The 23,387-nt window shown below is 42.0% G+C and overlaps 1 protein-coding gene and 1 long non-coding RNA gene across 14 annotated transcripts in view; one reads left to right on the forward strand and one right to left on the reverse strand.

Moving 5' to 3' along the window:
• LOC120410695 overlaps positions 1–23,387 on the forward strand; it is a 35,982-nt gene that overhangs the window by 4,212 nt on the left and 8,383 nt on the right. The window lies entirely within an intron of this gene.
• Positions 23–23,387, reverse strand: part of DOCK3 (dedicator of cytokinesis 3) — a 185,444-nt gene continuing 162,079 nt past the window's right edge. For 5 of the 12 annotated variants that reach the window (XM_039559294.1, XM_039559293.1, XM_039559291.1 and 2 more), the window contains 15 exons: positions 23,048–23,189; positions 22,169–22,335; positions 21,515–21,601; positions 20,880–21,059; positions 19,813–19,896; positions 18,441–18,557; positions 17,900–18,021; positions 16,283–16,418; positions 15,657–15,738; positions 13,613–13,765; positions 10,105–10,223; positions 9,099–9,186; positions 5,673–5,795; positions 5,015–5,097; positions 23–4,529 (listed from right to left, as the gene is read on the reverse strand). In XM_039559294.1, coding sequence (XP_039415228.1) covers positions 4,023–4,529; positions 5,015–5,097; positions 5,673–5,795; positions 9,099–9,186; positions 10,105–10,223; positions 13,613–13,765; positions 15,657–15,738; positions 16,283–16,418; positions 17,900–18,021; positions 18,441–18,557; positions 19,813–19,896; positions 20,880–21,059; positions 21,515–21,601; positions 22,169–22,335; positions 23,048–23,189 — 2,190 coding nt within the window. In that variant the 3' untranslated portion in view covers positions 23–4,022. The remainder of the gene's footprint in view (positions 4,530–5,014; positions 5,098–5,672; positions 5,796–9,098; positions 9,187–10,104; positions 10,224–13,612; positions 13,766–15,656; positions 15,739–16,282; positions 16,419–17,899; positions 18,022–18,440; positions 18,558–19,812; positions 19,897–20,879; positions 21,060–21,514; positions 21,602–22,168; positions 22,336–23,047; positions 23,190–23,387) is intronic. The other 7 variants (XM_039559297.1, XM_039559302.1, XM_039559300.1 and 4 more) reach the window with 5 other exon arrangements.

Consider the following 23,387-nt stretch of genomic DNA (forward strand, 5'->3'; position numbering starts at 1 on the left):
GACAGCAATGACCATACAGCTGTACTGTTTTAATATCAGGTATTAATCTTTAATTCCACATCACAGCAGTCGAGTGAATGGGTAAGGGAAAGGAACCCAAAACAAACGGCAGATATTTACATCTAAAATTCACACCACTTATTTGTTGGTTCTGGAAACATGCTATCACAATATATACAATGAAGTACCTTCAGGACACTTGTACAAATTAATTTTTTCCTTTTGAATTTGATTTCCATTATAGATAAGATAGCTGTTTTCATTTTATTTTAAACATGAATACACAAAAGAGAAGTGGTTAGAGGTTTTTGCCTTTTTTTTTTTTTTAAATAAGCACAGAATGCCAGAGGTTAAAAACACATTTACAGGGCAGAATACCAGTCAGACATCACAATCTATACATTTTTTGCTCAATTTCCTGTACAAATACACAGCATTCAAATGAGGGTATTTACAAAGAAGCATGATCAGAGGAAATTTTAAATATCACATAATTTGTTTCCCAAAGGCTCTTGCTCTCTCCAGCCTCCCCAGTTTTGGCTGATACTCCCACAGAAGGGATATGCAATATCCCTTACCTAAGAAAGGGTAAGTAAGCTAAAAACCAAACAGAGGAAAAGACAAAAAAGGATCTGAGTCTTGCATACAGCAATAAAACCAACCCAACTATTGGAAAAAAAAAAAAGTAGGATTCAGAGAACTTGTGTTAATTGCTTTTCTTCTACCACTGTAGCTCCTTCTCAATTTTGTTTCAGATGGGGCAGCAGGTACACTGACGATGGAGAGATTTATAGCAGAATTCCACCAATTTTTCTCAAGAATGCACATGCTATTTTGTTATGCAAAGAAAACCCAATGAAGGCAAGTACACTGAAGTTTGAATTAGAGTTAGGTATAGAATGTCAAGGTCCTGTTCAAAACATCCTGTTGCTGTGGTTTATACAAGGAATCTTCAAATCCTGTTGGGCAAGTGCAACAACTGCTGTTGCTTCCACCTACTCCAGGACTGAGCTTGACGTTGGAGTTGTACTATGCTAAAAGACACCTCACACCCTACAGAGAAATAGTAGTTCCAGGCAATATTAGTTCCAAGATTCACAAAATCTTAATAACAGTCTTTCTATCTTCTGCCCCCTTTAAGGCAAACACTGAAAAGGGAGACAGAATACTTGGTAGATATCAGAACAATAACAGAAATTTAACTCCAGAGAGGCTTTAATTTGGTAAATTCAGCAATTTATTCCACCCTTCTTTATGTGGACCTGCCATAAATTAGGTATTTGTATACATCACCTGATTGATCTTCAAACCCTTCCAAATACATAGGAATGCCAGACTCCCCAGCTGGACTCACCACTGTTGTGCCAGGTCTCTAATCAGAGCAGGATGATGCATTTTCAGAGACTGATTAGAGCTCTGGTGGGCAGGTTTTCCAGCTGCCTGGGACTCAGTCCCATGGTAATTGCATTCTTAGTTCTGCAAAGTTTTATTTGCAAGACCTGCTGGTTTTTCACATTAAGAAAGCTCGGTAAGTCACTACATTTACTACTTTAGTCTTGCTGCCAGGAAAAAAAAGGAAACCAGGGCAAGGGAGATGGAATTAAAACTTAGTTCTTCTAAGAACTTCACTGGAAGAGTCTCAGTGGGATTGGAGGATAGCATATGTGAAAACATTTCACCCTTTTCTAAGGAATTACCTTGACTTACCTTTACTGAAAACATCAGTTGTTTTCATACATTTGTTCTATACCAGAGATCCACCTTTGGTTTGTTAACATTTATGACTGTCCTAGCATTGGAAAACTCTCCTTCCTGCTAAAGATGAAACATCCACTATGGGCCAGATTTTAGTATCATTGTTTAAATTGTGAAGGATATAATGATTACAAGCAGCCTGTGTTAGTAACAAAATAGAGGAAGCAAGAGAGACTTTGTTCCAGCCAAATAGGCCATTTAAGAAACAAATCCTTAACTGAGTAGTTTTGCATGGGCTAGAGCTTGAGAAAGAAAACAAATCCTCTTGACGTCCCCTTCATACAACTGCTGAGTCCAGACTTTTTACAGGCAGACCATCTTTAGCCAGTTCAGAAGCCATGTACTCTGCCCAGTCACTGCATTTAGAGGTAGTGCTAAAGGTGACCTGTAAAATATTTAAAATAATCCTTTTTTGCTTCTTTATGCTGTTTTTTAGCAGGAGAAACTGAGCAGTTTAGCAAGAATTCAAGATGCCAGTTCACTGCTGTTCTTGTTTCTGGCACTAATTTATATGGTGGAGGTCCTATTTGAATGTGCTTCAGATTTTTCAGTGGTAGGAAAAGAGGGAGGGCTGTTTCCATCCTATGGAGTGTGCTTTGCAGTCTGCAGGTAGAGGGTTATAAGGAAGGCTAAAATGTGTGTGGATGTGGTAAGGGAAAGGAAGGTGGCTTGTTCATCTAAAAACATTAAATACTTGATACTATCTTGATTGAAAGTTTCTTGAAAAGTATGAAAACAGGAATAAAAGGTTTCTTAGAGCCAAGATCTTTTCTTTGTAAAGAACAATACTATCCCTGAATTTTTTTTTTTCCTGAACTGTGCAAGTACTGATTAAAAGGCATGTTTTGTTTCATAGACTTTTACTGTCTTCAGCTCTGCACAGTTCTGGTTTGTGTGGTGTGGCTTGGTGTTCCCCCAATGTTCTTCAGCCCTTTCTGGAGCTTATCAATAAAAAAAAACATGTGATGGGGAAAGGCTGTATTGCTGCCTGAGGAGAAAAGGAAAAAGAAACGAACCTTACAGAAGAGAGAAACAGCAGCTCTTACTATACATTCTAAAGAAGCAAAAGAGGAAACAAACACTTGCTCTTTACAGGTTGCCTTTAAGGTCCCTGACTCTGGGGTGTACACTTGATACCGGGCATTGCTCGAGCCCTGGTGTTTTCTGTCTGCTCTGAGAGACGGGAGATTCTTTCTGCACACCAGCTGCAGTGAGTTGTTGGGAGGGACTGAGGATATTGAGTTAACAGGGAATGAATCTCAGCTCCTGGGTGATGGAAGTTGGTGAGAATTATGATGTTCAGCCCTGAGGCAAGGATTGTTGGATATGATGCATTTAAGCCACCTTTTCTTTACTGGCTGGGTCATCAACCAGCCTGTGGCATGAGAAACTCAATTTGGTTGGTTTTGTTTTAATCTGGAATAGAAATGCTGGTGTCAACAGCCTGCCCAAAGCTGGGCATGGGAAAGGCCTACAATGAGGTGATAGCTCCAGTAGCTACCAACCTCCTCTCATTCTGTAGCACAGATGAATAACACGATTCCCATGAGAAAGCAGGTTGGCTTAGCCAGTGAAAGCAAAATTTAAGAAATGAAACAGTACATAAAAAACAAAGGAGGCAGAGTTTGTTGGAAATGATATCTTGGAGATCAGTGCATCAGCACTGGTTAGATTGCCTCAGCACCTATGAACCAATGCAGGGAGATCACTGCACAGATATGTACAATCCTGCTCTCAAAAGAGCCAATTTCTTCTTAGAATTGCCATCTTTCCACTGCCTGCAGCTCATGCACCTTCCAGCCTGACAGTTCATAGAATCCCTGATTTCAGCAATGAGCTTTCAATTCTGTACAGCAAAGAAATATGTCCCTAGTGCAACTGCTTCTACTCATGTGCGTCTCAGAACTGGGAGGAAAGCAGGTCCAAAATCAACTTGCCACATTCCCCCCCTTTTCCCCCTCCACTTAAAATTGTATTTTTCAGCTTCTGCAAGTCTCTATGGCTCGTATGCCGTATGATGTGGTTAAGAAACTGCAGAAGGAATAAACTGTCCACTGCACAGAAAGTTAAAAAACATAACGGAAAGGTGTAAAAAGAAATTAAAAAGGAAAGCAGCAACCTGCCATGCTGGCCCAATTGCTTTTGTGGGCTTCAGACATAACCTTGCGGCAGTAGAAAATCGGTTTGCTGTTCTCCGAGTCCTGCTCTCTCTCTCTGTCATATCCAGACCTGGAATGCCAATGCCAGCTGTGTACCAGGAGCTGTCCCTACTGCTCACTGATGCCGTGCTCCCATGCCACCCTGGCCTGCTCTTCCTTTCCACCACTCACTGGTTGGGACACTTTACGATGCAACGGGCGGTGTTTGTCATCATCTTCAATTATCATCCCCTCCTCGTTCTCCATGTTTGGCAGCCGGGAGTGGTAAGGTTTGGGGGGTAAAGCAGGAGGGTCCATGGTGTCCTGAGGAATGACTCCAGATGGAGCAGAGTGGCTTCGGCATGGCTGGGATTTGAGCGACTCCAGGACATCAGGCTCAGAGAGACTGTACCTGACAGGGAGGTAGGGTGTCTCTAGATCTTCATCAGTGTTCCAAGCCTGGCTGGGCACAGAATCCATGGTGTCTGTGCGAGGAGGTGGTTCAGAAGAATGTCCAAAATTGCTCTCGCTCAAGGAAGAGACACCACTGCTGGCACTGCCGGATAAAGTGGAGTTACTGCCATCTAGACCAGACTGTGGACTGGTGGGCGATGCAGGGATAGGATGAAGAGGAGACTGTTTGGAGAGAAACAAAACCAGGTTAAAATTGACAAAGGAGGCAATGCTGCGTCTTGTGTGTTGATCCCCATTTCAGCTTTTGACAGTGTTGTTAACAACGGTGCTGTTCCATTTGTGTTCAAAATGTCAAGGATTATTGGTTTACATGTATGGAAGTACCACTTGTGGGCAGACAAGTGCACTCAACAACACCAGAGCTGTTAGAGAAACAGTAGCTGGGGTGATGATCAGGGTGCTGAAATCACAGCATATGGTACAAAACAGGAAAAGGGAAGGACCTACAACCCATAAGTTATTTCTATAGCGTTCAGCTGTGGAATAGGTTAAGAGCTTTCAGTGGGTTTTCTCATGTGGAAGTTACTACTAGCATGTTAAAAATAGCGTTTCTGTATTCAGAAGCTGCTTGATGGGAGCAGAGAAGGAGGGATTCCTTTCAGGAGCCCATTGTTGTCCTACATCCCTCTCTGCTCTCCTGCCATTACCTTGCGCAACGTTCGTGCGGGCAGTGCCGGAGGAGCATCACTGAGCTGGTGGTGGAAGGCATCAAAGTGCAGTGAGTAGTGTCCTGGAATGAGACAAGGGTCAGAAATGCAGACTTGTGCTGCTTCATTGCAGCCCCAGAGCTGAGTTTAGATCTGTAATGCCAGATAACAGCTCCAAATGCTCCAGCCTAGGCTGCCTGTGTGATGAATACTGCGGAGTGCATCTGTCACACACAGGCTGCTAAGGAGAAATTAAGTGCAGAGAGAGATTTTTCACTGCTCCAGTATCAAGGATCTCATGGCAAGGCAACAGGCTCTTAAACAATGAACATTTGAAGTTTCATTTAATGGCTTTGTAAGCTTAAATTACTGCTGAAGTTGGTCATTGGTAAGAAGCCAGGTCAAGCTTCAGCACTCTCACACTAAATTCTAGTCCCAGAGTACACACAAGTCGACACTGCTTAAGGACTGCATGAGTTTGAAGATTTGGGGAAAAAAAAAATTGAAGACCTCGCAGACCAGGAAAGACTATGGGGTTTTTGTTTATGGTTGTTTTTACAGGATGGGGGGAAAGGTAAAGTCAGCTTTTAGGTGGTCTGGATTTGTGTGTGTATGTGACTGCAGGCATTTGCAGCAGGCCTGCTGGGCATGTCCTTACCATGGGGCAGGCTTCGGGGAGGCACTGGTGGGGCCAGGATGTTCCCAGCATGGGCAGACAGGAATGGCAGGGCCTCTCGGCTTCCGCTGTCCAGGCTCCAGCTACTGGGTGCTGCTGGCACAGCTGAAGGATTGAAACAGATGTAACTCGGGTAACAGGACAGGGAGTCTGTGGGGCCAGCACCAGCTTTCCAGCGGGCTCTTCAGCAGCAGAGAGACAGATTCCCGGGACTCAGTGAATGGCAGGATTGAAAGCACAGAAAGGAACCGACTAGGCTACAGTGTGTTTAGAGATGCTTTGTTAAGGAAGTGTTAGGTGATCACAGGGTTAGTCTGCCCAGCTCCCCTCCATCCCTGGGCTCATTTCTAGCAAAGCTGAAGAGGAGTAGGACTCCGGCAGGTTTTTTTGCAAATCAGTGTGGAGGTAAAAATGAAATCCCACCAGTGGAATGGTGGCTGGATCTCAGGTGTGAGCTGTCCTGCTTGGTGGGGAGTGGTGACAACGGAACATGGCAAAACCCTCTGGAAACTGGACGGCCTGTGGCTGCACTACAGGCTCAGTGAGGACTGAATAAAGGACATGACGGAAATTATACCTCAGTCTGTTGCAAAAGAAATTACTTCAGAGCTCCAATTTACTAAGCTACAGAGTTGATCAAGAACTTTGATCTCATTTAAAGGCAACAGTTTGGCCTCCTTGTATTACAAAGTCTCCTGAAGAGATCAAGTCTTTGTGAATCAGGAAGTATAGAGAGAGCAATACTTGCTGCATTTAACAGAGAGTGAATATGATCTTTGTGGACTTGGTTTTTCATAGAAATAAAAGCTGCTTCTTGACATGAACATGAACCTTTTTAAAGATCTTGAGAATTCTGTCACCCTTGAACATTATTAAAATGCACCTTTCTTTCCAAACATGACTTGATTTATTCTGAGAAGAGATATACAATAATTGGATTTACTTAAAAACAAATAAGCAACTGCAATTTCTTCAGAAAAGAAAGGAAAAAAAAAGTAATTAATTGAGCCTGTCAAAGAAAACCGAGATAAAAATAGCTTTTTCCATCTTCAGTTTGTAAAATGGAAGCCTGGAGAAATAAACATGGAGTTTGACATCTGAAGAGGATTTCTCCTTAATTAAAATGCCTGCAGCCATTTTTGGTGCATTTCTTTCTAAAATGACTTTGAAAAGTTTCTCTATTTTTTTTTTTTGTCTCCCTAGTTCATGAGTTGGCTTGAGCACAGGCTCCCCAAGGCCTAAAATTCCCTATAGTAAAAAAGATCACAAAGTAACAGCTTCGTAAGACAGAACAAACCCCATAAAATATAAAAGTAAATGGTTTTTTTAGAGACTCTCAGCCTGAGAATCTGAGAAAGGCATGTGAAGAAGACACTAAGAATCTTGACAGAGAACAGGTTCAAACCAAATATAATGTGGCTCCAGATTAATTTTCCCTGTACACAGGCCAGACTGCTCTAATTTGCACTACTGCAGTTGATGTCAAAGGGCTAAAACAGAGGGACAAGATGCACAGCAGTGCCAGCCTTGCTTATGTCTCCTGCCATATTCCAGCATCAAGTGAAAAGGACAGAAAACCTGATTTGCTTGGGCTGTAAAACTATTGTGCTTGTTGTTTGTTTTTAACACCGAGATGTAGAATGAGAATGTGAAGAAGAACACATGGTACCCCAGTGAAAAATCCATTTATGCTTTCTCAGTATTCCCTCATTCACAGCCTTTTGAGTATTTAGGAGTGCTGGAAGAAGGTCAGATGATTTTGAAGAGTGGCTGCTGCCTGTTAAAACCAGTGTTTTAGACAAAATGCTTCAGGGAAGAACCTAAGCAGGGAGCTCCCAGTGCTCTGACTTAGCCCATGTCTCTCTCTGTGACTATTCAGTGGCTCGGTGGCCAAGTTTAATTAGCGGGGAAGCAGCATTTGTACCATTCTGCTCCAGGCAACTGATGTCACCACTGTCACTGGGAATTACCGAGCGGAACTTCTGACACAGCGAGGAGGGGGTGGGGGAGGTCAGGGCCCTGAGTGCTAAAATCCAAGGCAGATGGCATCCTGACTTCAAAGAATGGTGAGGGTTCCGGGCCTGCCAAGAGTACCTGTAACTGCATTTTTGCCACCAGCCAGGCACAAGAGCTGGATTCCTGCCTCACTATCCCAACCGAACATCACCTGTGTCTTTTGTGGGTTCTCTGGGATTGTGTCTTTGATCTCTTGGCACTGAATACCACACTCCTGCATAATATCACCCACAAATACAAATTAAAATATTTTTCCTAGATGGACAGCAAATATTTATCTACCTTCCTTTTCCAGATCTTCCTCCTATCCAGTACAAAGATCTCACCATCTCTGTCGTATGTTTGGTTCAAACTAACGTGGCTAGGCTGGAGCTCTTAATCCCTCACCCCCTAGTCTTAACTCTCTTGTCATCACTCATTATTATCATCAAGTCATCATTCTGCCATTTATTCAGAACTGGATGTTGGCGTTTGGTTTCAATCTGGACCGCTCATGCTGAAGTAGGGGATTCTGATTTATTAGAAATTCTAAAATAAAATTTGGATTTTTTTTTTAAAGGTACAGTTTAGTTCTCGCACAGTTTCTGAAACAAAAAGATAGATAAACATCTGAGTGTATGATGTAGGTCAGACTAGAGAGTTGCAGTGGTCTTTCCTGGCCTTAAAAATCTTTTAAGATACCTTTTTTTCCCAGACATACATGACTGTTGCTTGCTTAGGCAGCCTCCTTGTCTCAGATTTTTGATTCAGGAATTTTGCACTCTTCCGCTTTTTTAGAATGCTGCCTTTCAGATAATTTTTGAGCCCATCGCTTTGTCCATGGCACCTCTTTCACAAGATGCTCTTTTTCTCTTACACCAAATAAGTTCTTTCTCCTCTTTCAGGCTTTTTTTTTCCCCTGCGGGGACTCAGCCTGTTTTTTTCCAAAGCAGTGAGTTAAAAAAGCATATATTCCTAATGATAAACAAATACAAAACTACCTCAGAGAGGGATTACAAGGAATGTTTGTATTTTGATCAATAAATGTGTATTAAAACCCAGTATATCTCATTAATAAAAAATATGGTCCAAGTCTTGGGCTCTTCTTAGATAACTTCTCATTTGCTGCTTTGCAAGTTTGCTTGACAAAGGCTGCAGGAACTGTTTCAATAACAAAATGCTAAACTTAGAAAGCATTCTGAAATAGAGTGGTTTGTGCAAGCCCACCCTTCTGTGAAGGCTCTACAATGACGGTATGTTGGCAGAAGGCCCAGTTAATTAAATTGTTAATTAGAAAAGTGTGAGAGAAATGCACTCGCCCAGGAAATGTAGAAGCCCATTCATTACTTGCTGTAGCATGACCAGAGGAATAATATTTTAGCAAGCATGCATGCTGAACAGGAAAAGGAGTACCTTTCTCAGCCACAGACAGGTTGGGATCACTGCAAGGTTTACATGGTCCAATCATTTGCTGGATCAAGGCGCGCTGGAAATTTGGAGGCTAAGGCAGAAGAAAGTCAGCAAAGAGGAGTTAAAAAAAAAAGTTACAGACCAGCTGGGGCAACATGGGGACTTTCTGTTCCTTTTTATAAGCAAAGAAGTTTCTAAACTAAAGATGCCCTGGGAATCTTAGCCTGTGCCTACATTGGCAGGTACTGCAGTGCAATGTGAGTGGATCTCTAGGGTGTAACAGTGCTGAGGGCCCACAATTCCTGCTTTCTGGAGGAGTTATTTCAGACTAGCTCTAGCCTGGCCTTGTGCCCATTATCAGCTGGAATGCATCGTTTGCCCTCTGAAGCTTATCTATGGTTTTGTTGAATCGTTGACTTTGCATGCTTTGAGACAGCTCTCCCATGCAAACTGAAGTGTGGTAAGTGGGCATGATCAGGAGATTTCCTTCAAAAGTGCAGGCCAGGGCAAGATTTAAATGCTTACATGTAGGCACACTTTTCAATTTGTCCAGAGAAACTAGGGCACAGAATTTTTGGAGACCCTGTATATTATTTCAGCCTCTCACCATTTTTGATACCTCTGGAAATCACCATGAAGTTATTTAGAATCAACTTGGAGGCTAGACTGCAGGGTGGATGGCCATGGGTCTAAATAAATTAAGAAAATGGTGTGACTACTTGCAATGGACCAGGGCTCACAGGATAGAGTTGGGAAGTGAGTCCATTTTCACAGGACATATCTATCTGCCTTTTTAATAGTCACTACAATTTGTATCACTCAGCTGCCACAGTGGGTGCCTCCAGGGGTGGATTAATAGGAAAAGTTCTGTGTCACCTCTGAAAACACAATCCTAAGTTGCTGTGCTTTCCAAAAATAAAAAAGAAAGCTTTAAGGTGGTCAAAACCAGCAAAAATACAGCCACAGTTTCAGGTAGCTGAACTGACACAGAAGAAATTAGAGCTGCTACCTGTCCATTTTCCATGATAGCTGCGGGATACATGGCACTGCTTGGTCGGTCCCGGTGGGCTGGCAGCAACATCATCATCTCCCGAGAGTGGCGGTACTTATCTGGTAGAGAGGGAGAGCCTGTAAACAAGTGAGAAAAATCACGTACACGGGACAAACAACAGCCATGTCTCTGCATGCCCAGGGATCTCAGTCCTCCTGTGCACTTGGCTCGGACACATGAGCTCACAGGACCCAAGGAAACATGGTGCCGAGCCCACTAAGCAGCTGACTGTTGGGGGGATGCATAGCACGAGGATGGAGTCAGAACTGGCTTGTTGTATACAACTAAGGATGTACCACGTAGGGTGTGTAACATGTATGTGTCCCTAGTTGTATGTTGCAAAGTGCTTCCTTTTAAACAAAAAAAAGTGGCCGTGTGGAATCAGTTGTGGCAGTGCCTAATGCTCCATTGCCCCATAAAGTATTGCAGAGTTACAAAAATGCCATAAAATTGTGCATTTTAGGACTGAATGTGGGATAAAGGCATAAAAGTTTGAGATACACCATTCAGTTAAAGCAGAAATCTGTGGGAAAATACTTCATTCCTTGGTTCTGGATAGAGATAAGTGTTGCCATTTAATTGGTGCTATCTTGGTCAGCTTCCTCTGTTAAACCAAACCCAATAAGAGACAGCATTTTCTATAAATGTGAGAGGCACTTTGCTTACAATGCTTCTGTAATGATGATTATTACTGTGTTGCTATACTGAGCCCTTTGATGACACCAGACGTTTAGCAATGCTTAGAGTTTTATAGTAGGAATAATAAGCTTGATTTATCTATTAGTTATCTGTATAGTTGTCATTTGAGATACTGGGGTATTTCATGTAACAGCTTCCTGGCAGGTGGAATTACTTGGGACTCATGTCCTTCAGGATGAGTGCCACATAACAATACGCCTTCTGATATGCAACAGCTGACAATGGATTTGCCAGAGGAATGATCCCCATTAGCGACTTCCTAAAGTCTGACACTACTGATACACGCAACCCTTGGGATGCACAATATTAGGCAGGAATTGATGTTGTGAAGCTGCTGAAGTGAGCTGTAATTTGCACTGATTGTTTGATTGCGTCACAAACACGCACTGAACAGATGGCAGCACACAGCGCATTACAGAGCCATGCTGGCTTTTGGGGAATACATGCCCCCTTTGGCAAACTTCCACAACCACACACATTACCTGGACAGCACTCCAACATATGAGCAAAGGCATTGGTGCTGGCTGATGCAGCTTTTACCCCAGCAAAAGCAAACATGCAGTTTTGGGGACTAATATTCAGCACACAGTGGAAGGAACAATGTGTCCAGCAGAATGCAGGATAAAGTCCTACAATTGCAACAATTCCATTAAGGGGGGCAGATGCCAGATTAATCTACACCCCCACTCTGACATGAACAGTGGCAGAGTATCTGCATTCTAGTCCCGAACTCATTTTCTCCCCAGACACAGAACAGAAACATAATTAGACGACATTATTTGCTCTTATGTACAACATCAGCTTGGCGAACACAGTATTAACGCTTTGTGCTGAGTCTTATCCTCACAGGTCACAGATAGTCCCGTTCTGCAGGACAAATGGAAAGATGCTGAACTTTTAGGTGTGCCCAGAACTACAGCACAGCACAACCTACACTGTAAACTTTTCCCTTTTTATTTATCTTGTCATCCTTGCCTTGTTCTTTTATGTCAAAGATGCAAACCACCTCTACGTGCTGTCAGTTTATATGGGATTACAGCTTCAAAAGACCTTGCACTGCAGGACCTGAAAAATCCCACATATGCTGGCAGAGTGTAGTTTAAAAAACAGCTCTGCTGTTTGGCGCCCTAAATTTGTCATTAACTATAGCTATAAAAATGGTAACAGATTATGCCAAGTGTCCAATCTGCAAACAAAATTATGTATGGCTGCTTTGGACAGATAGAGAGCACAGTAACCACGGCTCCTTTTCGGGACTGGCAAAACTTTAAAAACAAAGTCAAAAAAAGCTTTTAAAGCTTCCAGAGCAGCCAGTGGCCATAATAAAATGCTGCAGCATGTACCAGGACTTACTCCTTTTAGCATGTAGCTTGGTGCACTTGGTGTGTGCAGCACTGTAGGTATTTGCTATTGAGAAAGGAAAACCTGTGCTAAAGCCAGAGGTAGTTTTGCTTTTTTAATTATAAATATGTTAATCCACTTGTGACAAGTATTAATTTTAAGGAATGTAACTGAACACTAATGTAAACTTCAAACTCATTGAATCTCTTCTCCTGATTCATAATTTTTATTACCGTTATGAAAACTTTGCTCCTGCGCAAAATGGTAACTTTTTTGATTTAAAAAGGAAGTTTTAAAGTAAGTATATGGATTCTTGCAAAGTGCTGAGTAAGACACCAGGACTTATTTTCTACACCTTAATGAGGGGCAGTGTTGAGGATGCTTTTAGAGGCCAGTCAAATGTCAAGTGGGAATTGCTTTTTGACTGCTTTGGAGGAGTCCCAACTGTATTTTAAATTAAATTACTCACAAACCCTAACTCACTCCTAGCTCTTTCCAGGCCTTTTTGAGTTGCAGTTTCTTGCTTTCTGAACCCTGGTATAATCTTTTAACTCCAGTAAAGTTCAGCAGTGCCTCATGAGCCACCTCAAATGAAGCCAAACTGAACAGAATGTCTTACTGACCTTTTACACAACAACAGTGGTGCTTCCCTGATAGGGAAGAACCTACACAAGGGTCAAGCCAGGTGAAAAACTGAGAGATGTATACTTGTAATAATGAGTAACTACTAATGTCTTTGTTGTTAGCACAGATTTAGCAAATTCTTGCAGTATTCTGATTTCAGTTCTATTTAAGACTTCTGCTGTAACTTGTATATATTATAACTAGTGTAAATTTTGATGCCTTAATCTGCAGTTCAGTGATAAAATCAAATCATTGATCAACTTTCCTGATGACTATCCTTTAAAAATTCTTTTTAGATCAATAGCTTTGTTATTTTCTTTGGACAAGCCAAATAATCACCTGTGTTGCTATTTTAAAGGTCCATAAAAGGGTAACTTTTTGGAAGTGGAGAACAATTTAAACTCCTGCTGGATTCTTAATACAAAAGGCCATGGCTTCCTTTGGTCGCTGATGGAACTAATTTGTGTTATAAAGATACCCATCTCCTCAGGACAGGACTCTGCAGTAAAACAGAGAAGATGATCTAAGTACCTGCATTACATTTGAATAAATGAGAGAAGCATTTAAAAATCAGGCTAAACCCTAGAAATCCTACCCAATCATGCTCACGTTAAAGCCACAGGTGACAAAGATGTTAAGTTGATAAATTTAGGTGGCCTTTATGAAATTAATTGTTGGCCTTTGTCCACTTCCCATCTGACAAGTGTTCAGCTGCAGCATCGTGACTCTTGTAGCTTTGTTGGCAGTCTCAGCAGAAAGGCCAAGGGTTGGATGGGTCATGGAGACTGAACTATCCTCTCACCTCTAGAGGTGGTCCCTCCAGGACAGAGATGAGGCACATGGGTGGGGGCAGCGTGGGGGAACTTGCACGGCTGCCGCCCATGCTGTATCTGCTCTGTGGGTAAATAGAGGGCTTCAGCCTCCAGTGGTGTCAATCCAGCACCTTTCACCAGCGCTAAATTAAAAAGAATATAAATAAATACCAAAAAAAGGAGAAAAAAAAAAAAAGGATAGAGGTGCATTGGCAGAGCTGCACATGTCATGTCTGTGAAGTACCTTGCTCCAGCCAGTGATAACTGGTCTCATTTTCACAAGCATCAAATTCACCCAGTTAAAAAACAAAACAAAAGGAAAAACCACCAAGGTGAAGAACACAGCTGCATTAGCACAGTGGAATTTAAGTGTAAGGGCTTTTTCTCATTAGGAACAGCTCCATTCCCAACAGCAGTGTTGTAATAACCAGAACAGTGACTGGCACACTGGGAAACACAGATTGCATCTGGGACCTTACTAGAAGTGAAATCCCATGAGTGGGTAATGTCTGAATGCTGTGCTCACCTAATTTAAAAGTGAACAGAACAGCAGAGAAGAAATGTTGTATCACAGGGTATAGAAATATTTTTCAAACTCATTATTTCTCTTACTGTTTCCCATTTGAAATCTGTCTGGGTCCCATCCCTGGGAGGTGCTGTTGGCTCACCCAGCAGCCCAGACCCTTTGGAGCATTCATCACGTTGGTTTCTAAGCAACAGTGAATAATACCGTAAAGAGGGAAGCTGGTGATGCTGTGCAGTCACCAGGCTCAGAAAGACTGTCACAGCCTGTCACAGCCTGTCACTGTGAGCCTGTCACTGGACTTCTAAAGTGGAAAACAGCGTGAAACGGTACAAGCACCAAACCTTTCAGATCCCCCAGAAGACTCCCATGCCAGCTGAGGCACATCCACTTAGGGACATCTTCCTGACATGATAACCCTCTCCTCAGTTCCATCTTCCCTTGCCTGTTATGCCAGTTTCACCTGATTACTGTTTGTCATTATTTTCCTTCCAGCCCATGGTAATTAGTGCAGCTATTTGCCTTTATTTGAAGATGTTCACGTCTCACCTTCCTACTCCATCTGATCCCTCAATTAAATCACTTTGCTGCAGCTGTGTCATAACAACAGTCAGTCAATTAGGATTTTACTGGCAGATTGAGCAAAAAAGCCCCAAGACGGCTTGAGGAAAGGGCTCTTCTCCATATTCCCTGTCCATCAGGAGACACAGAATTCCCCTATATGGAAAAAGGGGTAAGATTTAAATATCAGCCTCTATCTCTGACTATATCCTGGACACCTTCTTCAGATGCCTGTGAAAAGAGGTGTAGAACCTGCAACTGAGAATCCAAAATGAGAGGAAAAAACCTAAAACCTTGAAGAGAAGTTGTGAAAGTCAGGAGATCACATGGAGTGGTTTTGCTTCAGCTGGGGAAGAAAATGATTAGCAATACCAAGATCAGCTACTGTAACACAAAGGCAATATGAGTACCCCCAGAGTCTGCTTTTATATTTTTCCTTTCTTCAAGAATTTCCCAGCAGGGGAGACCTTCTTTATCTCCAGTATTTAAAATTTGTATCTTTCAGTATTCATCCTGTACATCTACTTTTGTATACATATGTTTCTGCTAAACTGCCTCAAGTTCTTTTTTGTCATAATTTCTTTAAACTTGTAAAATGATTTCTTTGCCTTTGTCTTCATGATCTCTCTTTTAAGTACTATACCGAGGACTATTCTTGTTTTCCTCTAGACTGCCTGCCACAATTTTGTGGCAGAACAATGGAAATCATTATGAAATTCAACTGCCTGAAACCAGCACGTATTAGAGATACATTCCAAATACTGATGAAAAAATGCTTAAATGGAGAATTAAACCATTTGTAAAGAAGAAGTATTGAAGAGGCATTTACATCTCCAAAGGAGAAAGTGTTACATGTCAGTGTAGGTGGTGTTTCACCCATAAGTCAGCAAGGTTGCCAGGTTTAGGGAACACCTGCAGGTGCCCCCCCATCAGGGCCTGTCCATGCTTACCTCTAGCGCTGGAAGGGGCAGAGTTAATCATCTGGGATGGTGCCGAGTGAGTGGAGCTCAGGCTGGAGGTGGAAGGACTAGCCTGGGACGAGGATAAAACAGAGACATTGGTGACTGAGCCTTGGTACCTGGGCTTTGGGTAAAAAAGCTGCAGGAGGCAGAGAAACCATCCAGAGAGACCCAAGCAGATCAGTGCCTTAGGGATTTACCTGTCTTGGATGAGCCAGGGCAGCCTCCGCCCAGCTTCAGTGCAGGCCACTGTTAACCTGCACTCAGGACTGTGGGACTTGTTTCACTTCCCCAAACCAAGAGCAACACTAACTGCATGTGTTCCACGGGGCAGGTAAACAACATGGGACAAAAATCTCACTTTCTGAAAGCAGCAGGGTGACCTTGGACTGCACTATCACAGTCACTGTACAAACACAGGAGATTTCTTCCCAAAGTTAAATCTAGTGAGTTACTGTCATCTTTCTTGAACAATGTTAGATTCTACCTATTCAGTTCTTTGAAAAGAATTTCACAGACGGATGTGGCAGCTGAAGTGTACTGCTCCTAAGCATAACCCTCTGGAACACGCTCCGTGCTGTTCCCAACAACCACTCCTGGCTGTGCTGGAGCTGTACCTGCATGTGGTACATATCCTCAGCAGTCTCCCCCACAGAACTGTCTGTCAGGATAACCAGGTTTCCTGTTTCACTGGAGGTGTGGGACGACAGAGAGGATGAGGAGTGTCGGACTGAACCAAGCAAATTCAGTGGGCTGGAAAAAAACAGACAGAGCAAGGGTATAATTGAACCTGTTTGTGAAGCCTGATTTTTTTCCAAACTAGTAAGTACCTGCAGTTACCTGCTGCTTTAGGTCACCTCTAGATGTCAAATGCTTTTGAAAAATCAGGCCAAATAGGCTCAAACAAATACATAAATGTGAGTAAAAATGGAAGAAGTGACAAGAAGATTTCAGGTAAAACAGAATAGTGCATAGGATGTCGAGTTTCAGAACCCCAGCCCAGGGTAGCGTCACATCATGACCTTGGGTGCATATTTGTTTTGTTTATAACAGAACACATTGAAACCACTCTCATTTTTAATGCTAAGATGAGTGGGAGCAGCTTAAAAAAAAACATTCCAAAGGAATCCAAGCACAAGACACACAGGTCAAAATCCAGTTTTCCTTATGGCATGCATTGGCCCTCAGCATTACAGCTGAAGGCAATTTTGAGGCTGACAATAAAATAATACAGCCCAGCTGGTGTGCAGGCTGCACCCTGATCTCCCTCAGGGAATGAACTTTTCTTTGTCACTCTGAACCATACACACAAATACATTGTACACTATAAAATTTCCCCAGTTTGTCCTAAAAACTACAAAAGCCTTTACAAAGGGAGGAATTTTGAGGAAAAAAAATGTTATCACCCAGACACTGTTTGTCAACTGCTAAGCCATGGGAGCAGTATAAGCTACTCAGTTTTAATAGCATAAAGAATGTCACCATCCTGGATTCATGGACCAACTTTCTACAGCTTTTCATGCCAGGCTTTAAAACCAGCTAAACTATAGCGACCCAATAAGAAAAATAAACACAGAAGAGCAATTAGCATTTTCAAATTAGCAGTGTTGGCTGGATACCAAAAACACTCTTTTGTCCTTATAATCAAAATTTTTATCCTCTGCCATTATCTCAGATTTAATACATGGGCATTCAATTTGAAAAAGCACCCACAGGGTCATTTTTTGATGTTCTGATCAAAACACCTTGGCAGCCTTTCTTGTATTTGGCTTCTGATTTGGTTAGAATTATAAAAATAACGATGTTAACAATTTTGATCCTTCAAAATGGGTACATATTGAGTTGGGTTCTAAAACAAGCCATACAACTTTCCGTTTATGGTAGATAAGAACCCAGTTATTTGCTGTTGGAGTAACAGAAGTAGGAGAGGTTGGGACCTCCAAAGTCAGATTGAGTGTGGAGAACTGAGTGGCAGGTTTGTGTTTCTGCCTCTACAGTAAGTAAAGTGATGGAGTCACACCTGGAGGTGTTCAGTTATTTGCTGCGAGTTGGATTTCTCAACTTTCTTATTCCAGTTCTCCAACTTCAATAATTAGCACTGAATGAAGACAAAAGGCATTTCTACCTAAACTCATGCTGCCCTCCTGCAGTACTGTTAAGCTCTCCCTTAGATCCTTGAACCTTGGTGGAACATTGTGCAGAGACCCTGGATCTTTGGGAAGAAGAGGGGGTACCTGTGTCGATGCACCAGCTTTATGCTCTCTGGGCTCATGGGGCCGTGTGACACCAGCACATTGCTGCGGGGGGTGCTGGAGCCAGAACAGGCTGGGCTCAGCTTATCCAAACCAGGTAACTCCTGCAGAGCAAACACACTTCAGCTAAGTCAGTCATGGAAAACTGCAAGTTTTCTTCATATCATGCTACTTCCAATTACGGCAGTTCTTTTGAAAAGCTCAACATCCAATACCTCCTGTTAATCTTCCGCTGTCTTACGTAATTTTCTGCTATGTGAGACAGCAACTGAAAATTAAGCTTCACAATTGCCCTGTGATACAACAAAGAACGTACAAATACTAACAATTCTTGTTGAAAGGCCAAGTTAACATATTTTATACGACTGCCTTCTTGCACAAAAATCAAGAATTCCTTTGGTAATTTGGCAGTCCAGTAGGTTCAATCAATGCTGTATCAGCTCAGTTCTTTTGTGAACCTTACTGCAATTGACAGATGTTTAATCATATAATTCAAAAATGGGAAGAGTGAGTATTGGCTTACGTGATACAGGCTGGATCGCATCATCTGGAACTGATCTATCAGTTTCTTATGCAGGGGACGCATTTCAGGGTGTACAAATTTCTCATGGACTGCCAGACCCACTCCTAGGACATGTACCTGTGGAAAAAAAAAATGCAACATCAGAAACCCAAATAAATTGTGTCTAAGAGAGAATAGAAGCCTGTCCTGCAGTTCTGGCAATGTGCAAGGAATATGCCACTGTCCATTACAAGCCTGCTGGTAATTAAGCAAGCCTTGGAGTCCTGGCAAGTTCATACTACTCCAGCAAGTACTTAAGTGTGAGACAAGTACATTTGTGTCATGTTGCATTGCTTTTCTTATGAGATAACTGTAAAAAATACCAGCTAGATTGTCTCTGCAGAATGAACAGCATTATGCCCTCACACAGATAATGCCCTGTGACAAAGAAACACCTCTTCCTAGTGCCAGGGACAGGGTCTGAGCTGCCAACAGAGACTTCTAAGAGGAGTTTCTGATAATTGAGCTGAACAGCAGCAGTGTGGCACATGCAGTCACTCCTCCTGTTCCTCATTAGTTACTTCTAAAGGTCACTTTTTCAAAGGTCAAACATATAATATTAATGATTGAATGAAATTATGTAAGATCTCAGATAAAAGAAAATAGCAATGATAGGAGGCTTAAGATATATGTAATTCCCTACATGATCCAAAGTCCGTACAAACAATAAGTATTTAATCTTCAAACATCTGAGGATTGAAGGGAGATAAGCATTATTTTACAGATGGGGAATCTGAAATGCAGTTCAGTGATTTGTTGAAGAAAGAGACCTAGTAGCTCTAGTCAGATTTGGGCACATTGTTTAATGGGGTGTATCTTGCCAAACTTTCAGTTAAGAGGGATGTGATTATCTGATTTTATTCCCATCAAAACATCCCACAGCTTTATCTACCAAGATATTTCATGGAGACACTATGGAAAAATGAAACTGCAGATAATATAAATAGGCATTAAGTTTTCATATGTGGCTCTGCCACTTTAATCTCAAGCCTGACCTGTCCTGCCTCTGATTATCTTTGAAATTTGCTGGGAAGACATAATTCAAAATGCCAAAAATGAATGGCAGGCTTGAAACGCAGCAAGATGTCTGTTGGATAATAAATGGAGAAAACAAAATTAATGTACTTTCAGCTGAGCTTCACCTCACATCCCATAAGGTGAATGACTTGTCATAATCTCCTTGCCTGCCTCCCTCTTTTTTGTTTGAATGTATTTAGGTCTCCTGTACCAAAAATCTTTGCTTCTTAATGAATCAGATGGATCCGATGTTTATATTGACTGCTGATGAATCCAGACAATGTAGCAATGTTCTTCTGCACCTGAAAAATAGTACCTGTTCCTGCATGAGTTCCTTGAGCTGGGTGATCTTCTCTGCGTCTCCGGGGTGCTTTGTTATATAATCCTTGTCAAAAAAGGCCTGCAGGAAAAGGGAAAAAAAAAAAGTGCCTTTTGCTTACTGGAAGGTATTTAATCATAACTTGGAGTCAAGAGATGAGAGGAGAAGGTCCAAAAATCTTAGAAAAACTAAGTATGTTAAGATAAAAGCAGAGAATTTAATTTTACTGTTTTTTAGCACTCTGGGATGCAGAGAAAATGATCTTGGCAGCTGAAACGATTCTGTTGAATCATGACTCTGACCAAGTTTCCCCCTGTGACAGTGATAAGCAATACCTCTAAGCCTTGTATCTTCCAGTTATTTGAATTTTATAGTTTCCTTCACATAACTGCCTAAAGCTAAAGGAATTTAGTGAGTAAATTGGCAACTAATGTAAAGCCTGGAGAGCGTTCTCTCCATGGCTCCATTGGGAAGACACGTCCCACACCCCTGAACCACTGCTGCCATTTTTCAGTATTTTACCCTAAACCTACCTTTTGCCATGCTCAGTTTAAGTAACAGCTTGCCAGAGATTATGCTAGATAACATATTGTATTTAAGATCATTTTAGTTCTACAGCGAGTCTGAAATTAGCCCATCAGCAAAGATAATGGTTCAATAGCATGAATTAGTGTCTTTTCCTGATTCCAGACCCAATCAGTCAGTTACCACCAGTCCCACAGCCTCTATTGCAAAATGAATTTATAATATAAGCAGTACAAAAAAAGCTGCTTCACCGTTTTACCTGCCAGATGAGGATTTCCAGGTAGGCCAAGTGTCATCTTTGAGAAACCCCACTGTCACCTGCACCTACTTCCATGTGAGATGACAGCTCCACCCCTGGAGCCTCCTTGTGTGTGGCTATGGAAGCACTGATGCAGAATAACCAAGTAGGGGATGTAACCCCATCTTTAGATAATGTACATGAGAATTTCTTATCTTATTAAGCCATACTGTCATTGAAACAGAAATGCAAATAAAACTGAGGAAGGGTGATACTCAATGGGAAGCAGAGCCCAGCTCACCTCCTGGTACCGTGCAATTCCCCCGTTAACAGCCGCATCAATCACTCCGTTCAGACACATGCTGAGAAGATTAATGTTGCCATGCATTTGTTTATGCTGGTACTGGCTTATCAGTGTCCTCAGCTCCTGGTTTTTGTTCTCAACCACTTGAATGGCATTTTCCAAAGGACTTACTTCAACCTCAAAGGCAATAAAATATACTTTAATTCCATGGACACTTCACTGAGATTTATTATCTTCCTTGTAATAAAATGATACTCCAGGATTGTTCAGTGAGCTCCCTTCACTTTTACTGCTTTGTAGAAAATTAGCTACATTAAACTCCACTGTTGGCAGTACTGGGTTTCAGGTCACTCAGTTGCAATAATAGATGTCTTTCTATACACTGAAGACATGGCAGCAATTCAAGTATTCCATCCTTTTGGCACTGTCTCCATTATATTATTACCTCATATAATTCCCCTGATTACATTCAGCAATTATTTAGATGAAGTGGTAGAAAAAGGATGTATTTAATCCTTGGTAAACACCATTTTAAACGGCAAGATTTCAGCCCAACAAGTTTTAAGCTGCATATCCTATGTCCTCAGTAACTCGTCATTTCAACCCCCAATTACAGGAACTATGAATGTTACCAGTTCTCTTCTCTCCACTTCAAACCAACGAGAGATCCCAGGCAGACTGTGAGTCAGGGTCAGAGTGGTACGTTCAATCCACAAGCTCTGCAAGGAGTAATTGAGGCTGTGAGGAACACAGTGAATCACAACCACATCATCTCTACTCTTACTACAGGTACGAAGAGAGTGAAGTTCAGAAAAGAATCCATTAACCTCCTGAGCATTAATTCCGTAGAAGGTCTTTCTGAAAGTCACTTAAACAACAAACCAGGAATTCAGTGTGCTTGAAACACATTGAACACATTGAATTTCTATTAATTTTTAAAACTTGACCACCAATTGTGTCATGGGACCCAAAAAGACATTGTAGACCTATGTGTCAGTACTAAAAACAAAAAAAAAGTCCAGCCAAACAAGAAAACCCTGTCCTTGCTTCCAAATGCATTTCTCCTGGCATTAAAGTAACTCACCTTTAAACTGGACAATGCTTTAATCAGGTCAGGACTCAACAGTATTCAATCAGCCTATGGACTTAACCTGTTAGTTGAGTTACTGTGGTATCTTTGGCTATCAAACCAGGATTACCTGAAAGGCTCTATCAGCATAAAATAACAAGACAGTATTCCCCTTGAAGAGATTAACACTCAAACACTGCTTATTTGCTACTTCTACCTTAAATTCGTTCTCCTTGTCCTTGGGGCCCTTGTGGAAGGGTCTGTCGTAGCGGAACTTCCGGATGTTGTTGACGCGGTAAAAGCTCTTGATGCGATCAGGGACACGGTCCATTTGCAGCACGTCTATATTGTCTGGGATGGGAGTCACTGCATAGATCTGTAAATCTGGTAATTCTGCAGTCAAAGAAAGCTTTACCCATGTGTTAGGAAAGACAGGTAGGAAACAGCAACCCATGGCAGGAGGCTCCACTTACTGACACTGTCCTTATGGTTCAAGTCCCACACAGTATCCTTGCTGTGCTCCCAGAAGCCAGGGAGTGCGGGTTCCATGACTAAGCTCTCCAAAGTCCCTGCAGTCCCCTCAAATGTGATGTGGTTCAGTCCTTAAATGCACTGAGCATTGTACTGGTTGTACCAAATCCCAGTACAGGTGACTAATGAGAAGAATGAGATTCAAAGCCTTGGGTATAAAAGGGTTCAGCAGTTTTAAAGAAAGGGAAACTGCAAAAAAGTAACATACTGATGTAAAAAAAAATAAGCAGAATGGAAAATAGTGCTTTGGAACTAGTATCTGTTCCCAACAAAATACTGGCCAAGAGAAGGTATCAGGAATACTCTTAAGGACACAAACTGTGCGTGATGCCAGTGCTGTTGGTAAAGCATTAAAACATGAATGCGACAGAGCACAGCCCTTTCCCTTCTACATGGAACGTGACCTGCATTACTCCCTGACTAAAAAGTGACTGCTCTCTCTAACACCACATCCCACAATGAACCAACCACTGTCTGCTGCAGCGTCTGGTTTTGTCCATATCCAGCTCTACCTCTGTGCTCTGCCCCAGCTCCAGGGAGAGTTTGCCCTTTCACAAAAGGATACACTGGGCATCACACTGCAATATGGAGTCATCGGGGTGGTTTGGGTGCTGCATTGCGATGGCTTGGGGGAACTCGCTCAGCATCCTCTGCTGGAAGGCTTCCAGCCTCTCATAGTCGTGGCCCCGACACACATACTCTTTGTTCTGCAAGAAGGACAAGCATAAATTAGGGTCCTTAAAAATAAGTTAAATTCTATTGACTTTTATCTCACTTTAAATGTTACTTCAAAACCAAAGATAAATGACAGTGGCAATATGCTAATGTGAGAGTAAAATGTGCATTTAACACAGTAGATTTATTTTATTGCTTCCTTTTTCTTCACAATGTATTTCATGAAGAAC

The sequence above is a fragment of the Corvus cornix genome, chromosome 12 (genome assembly GCF_000738735.6).
Source record: "Corvus cornix cornix isolate S_Up_H32 chromosome 12, ASM73873v5, whole genome shotgun sequence".
NCBI classification, from domain to species: domain Eukaryota; kingdom Metazoa; phylum Chordata; class Aves; order Passeriformes; family Corvidae; genus Corvus; species Corvus cornix.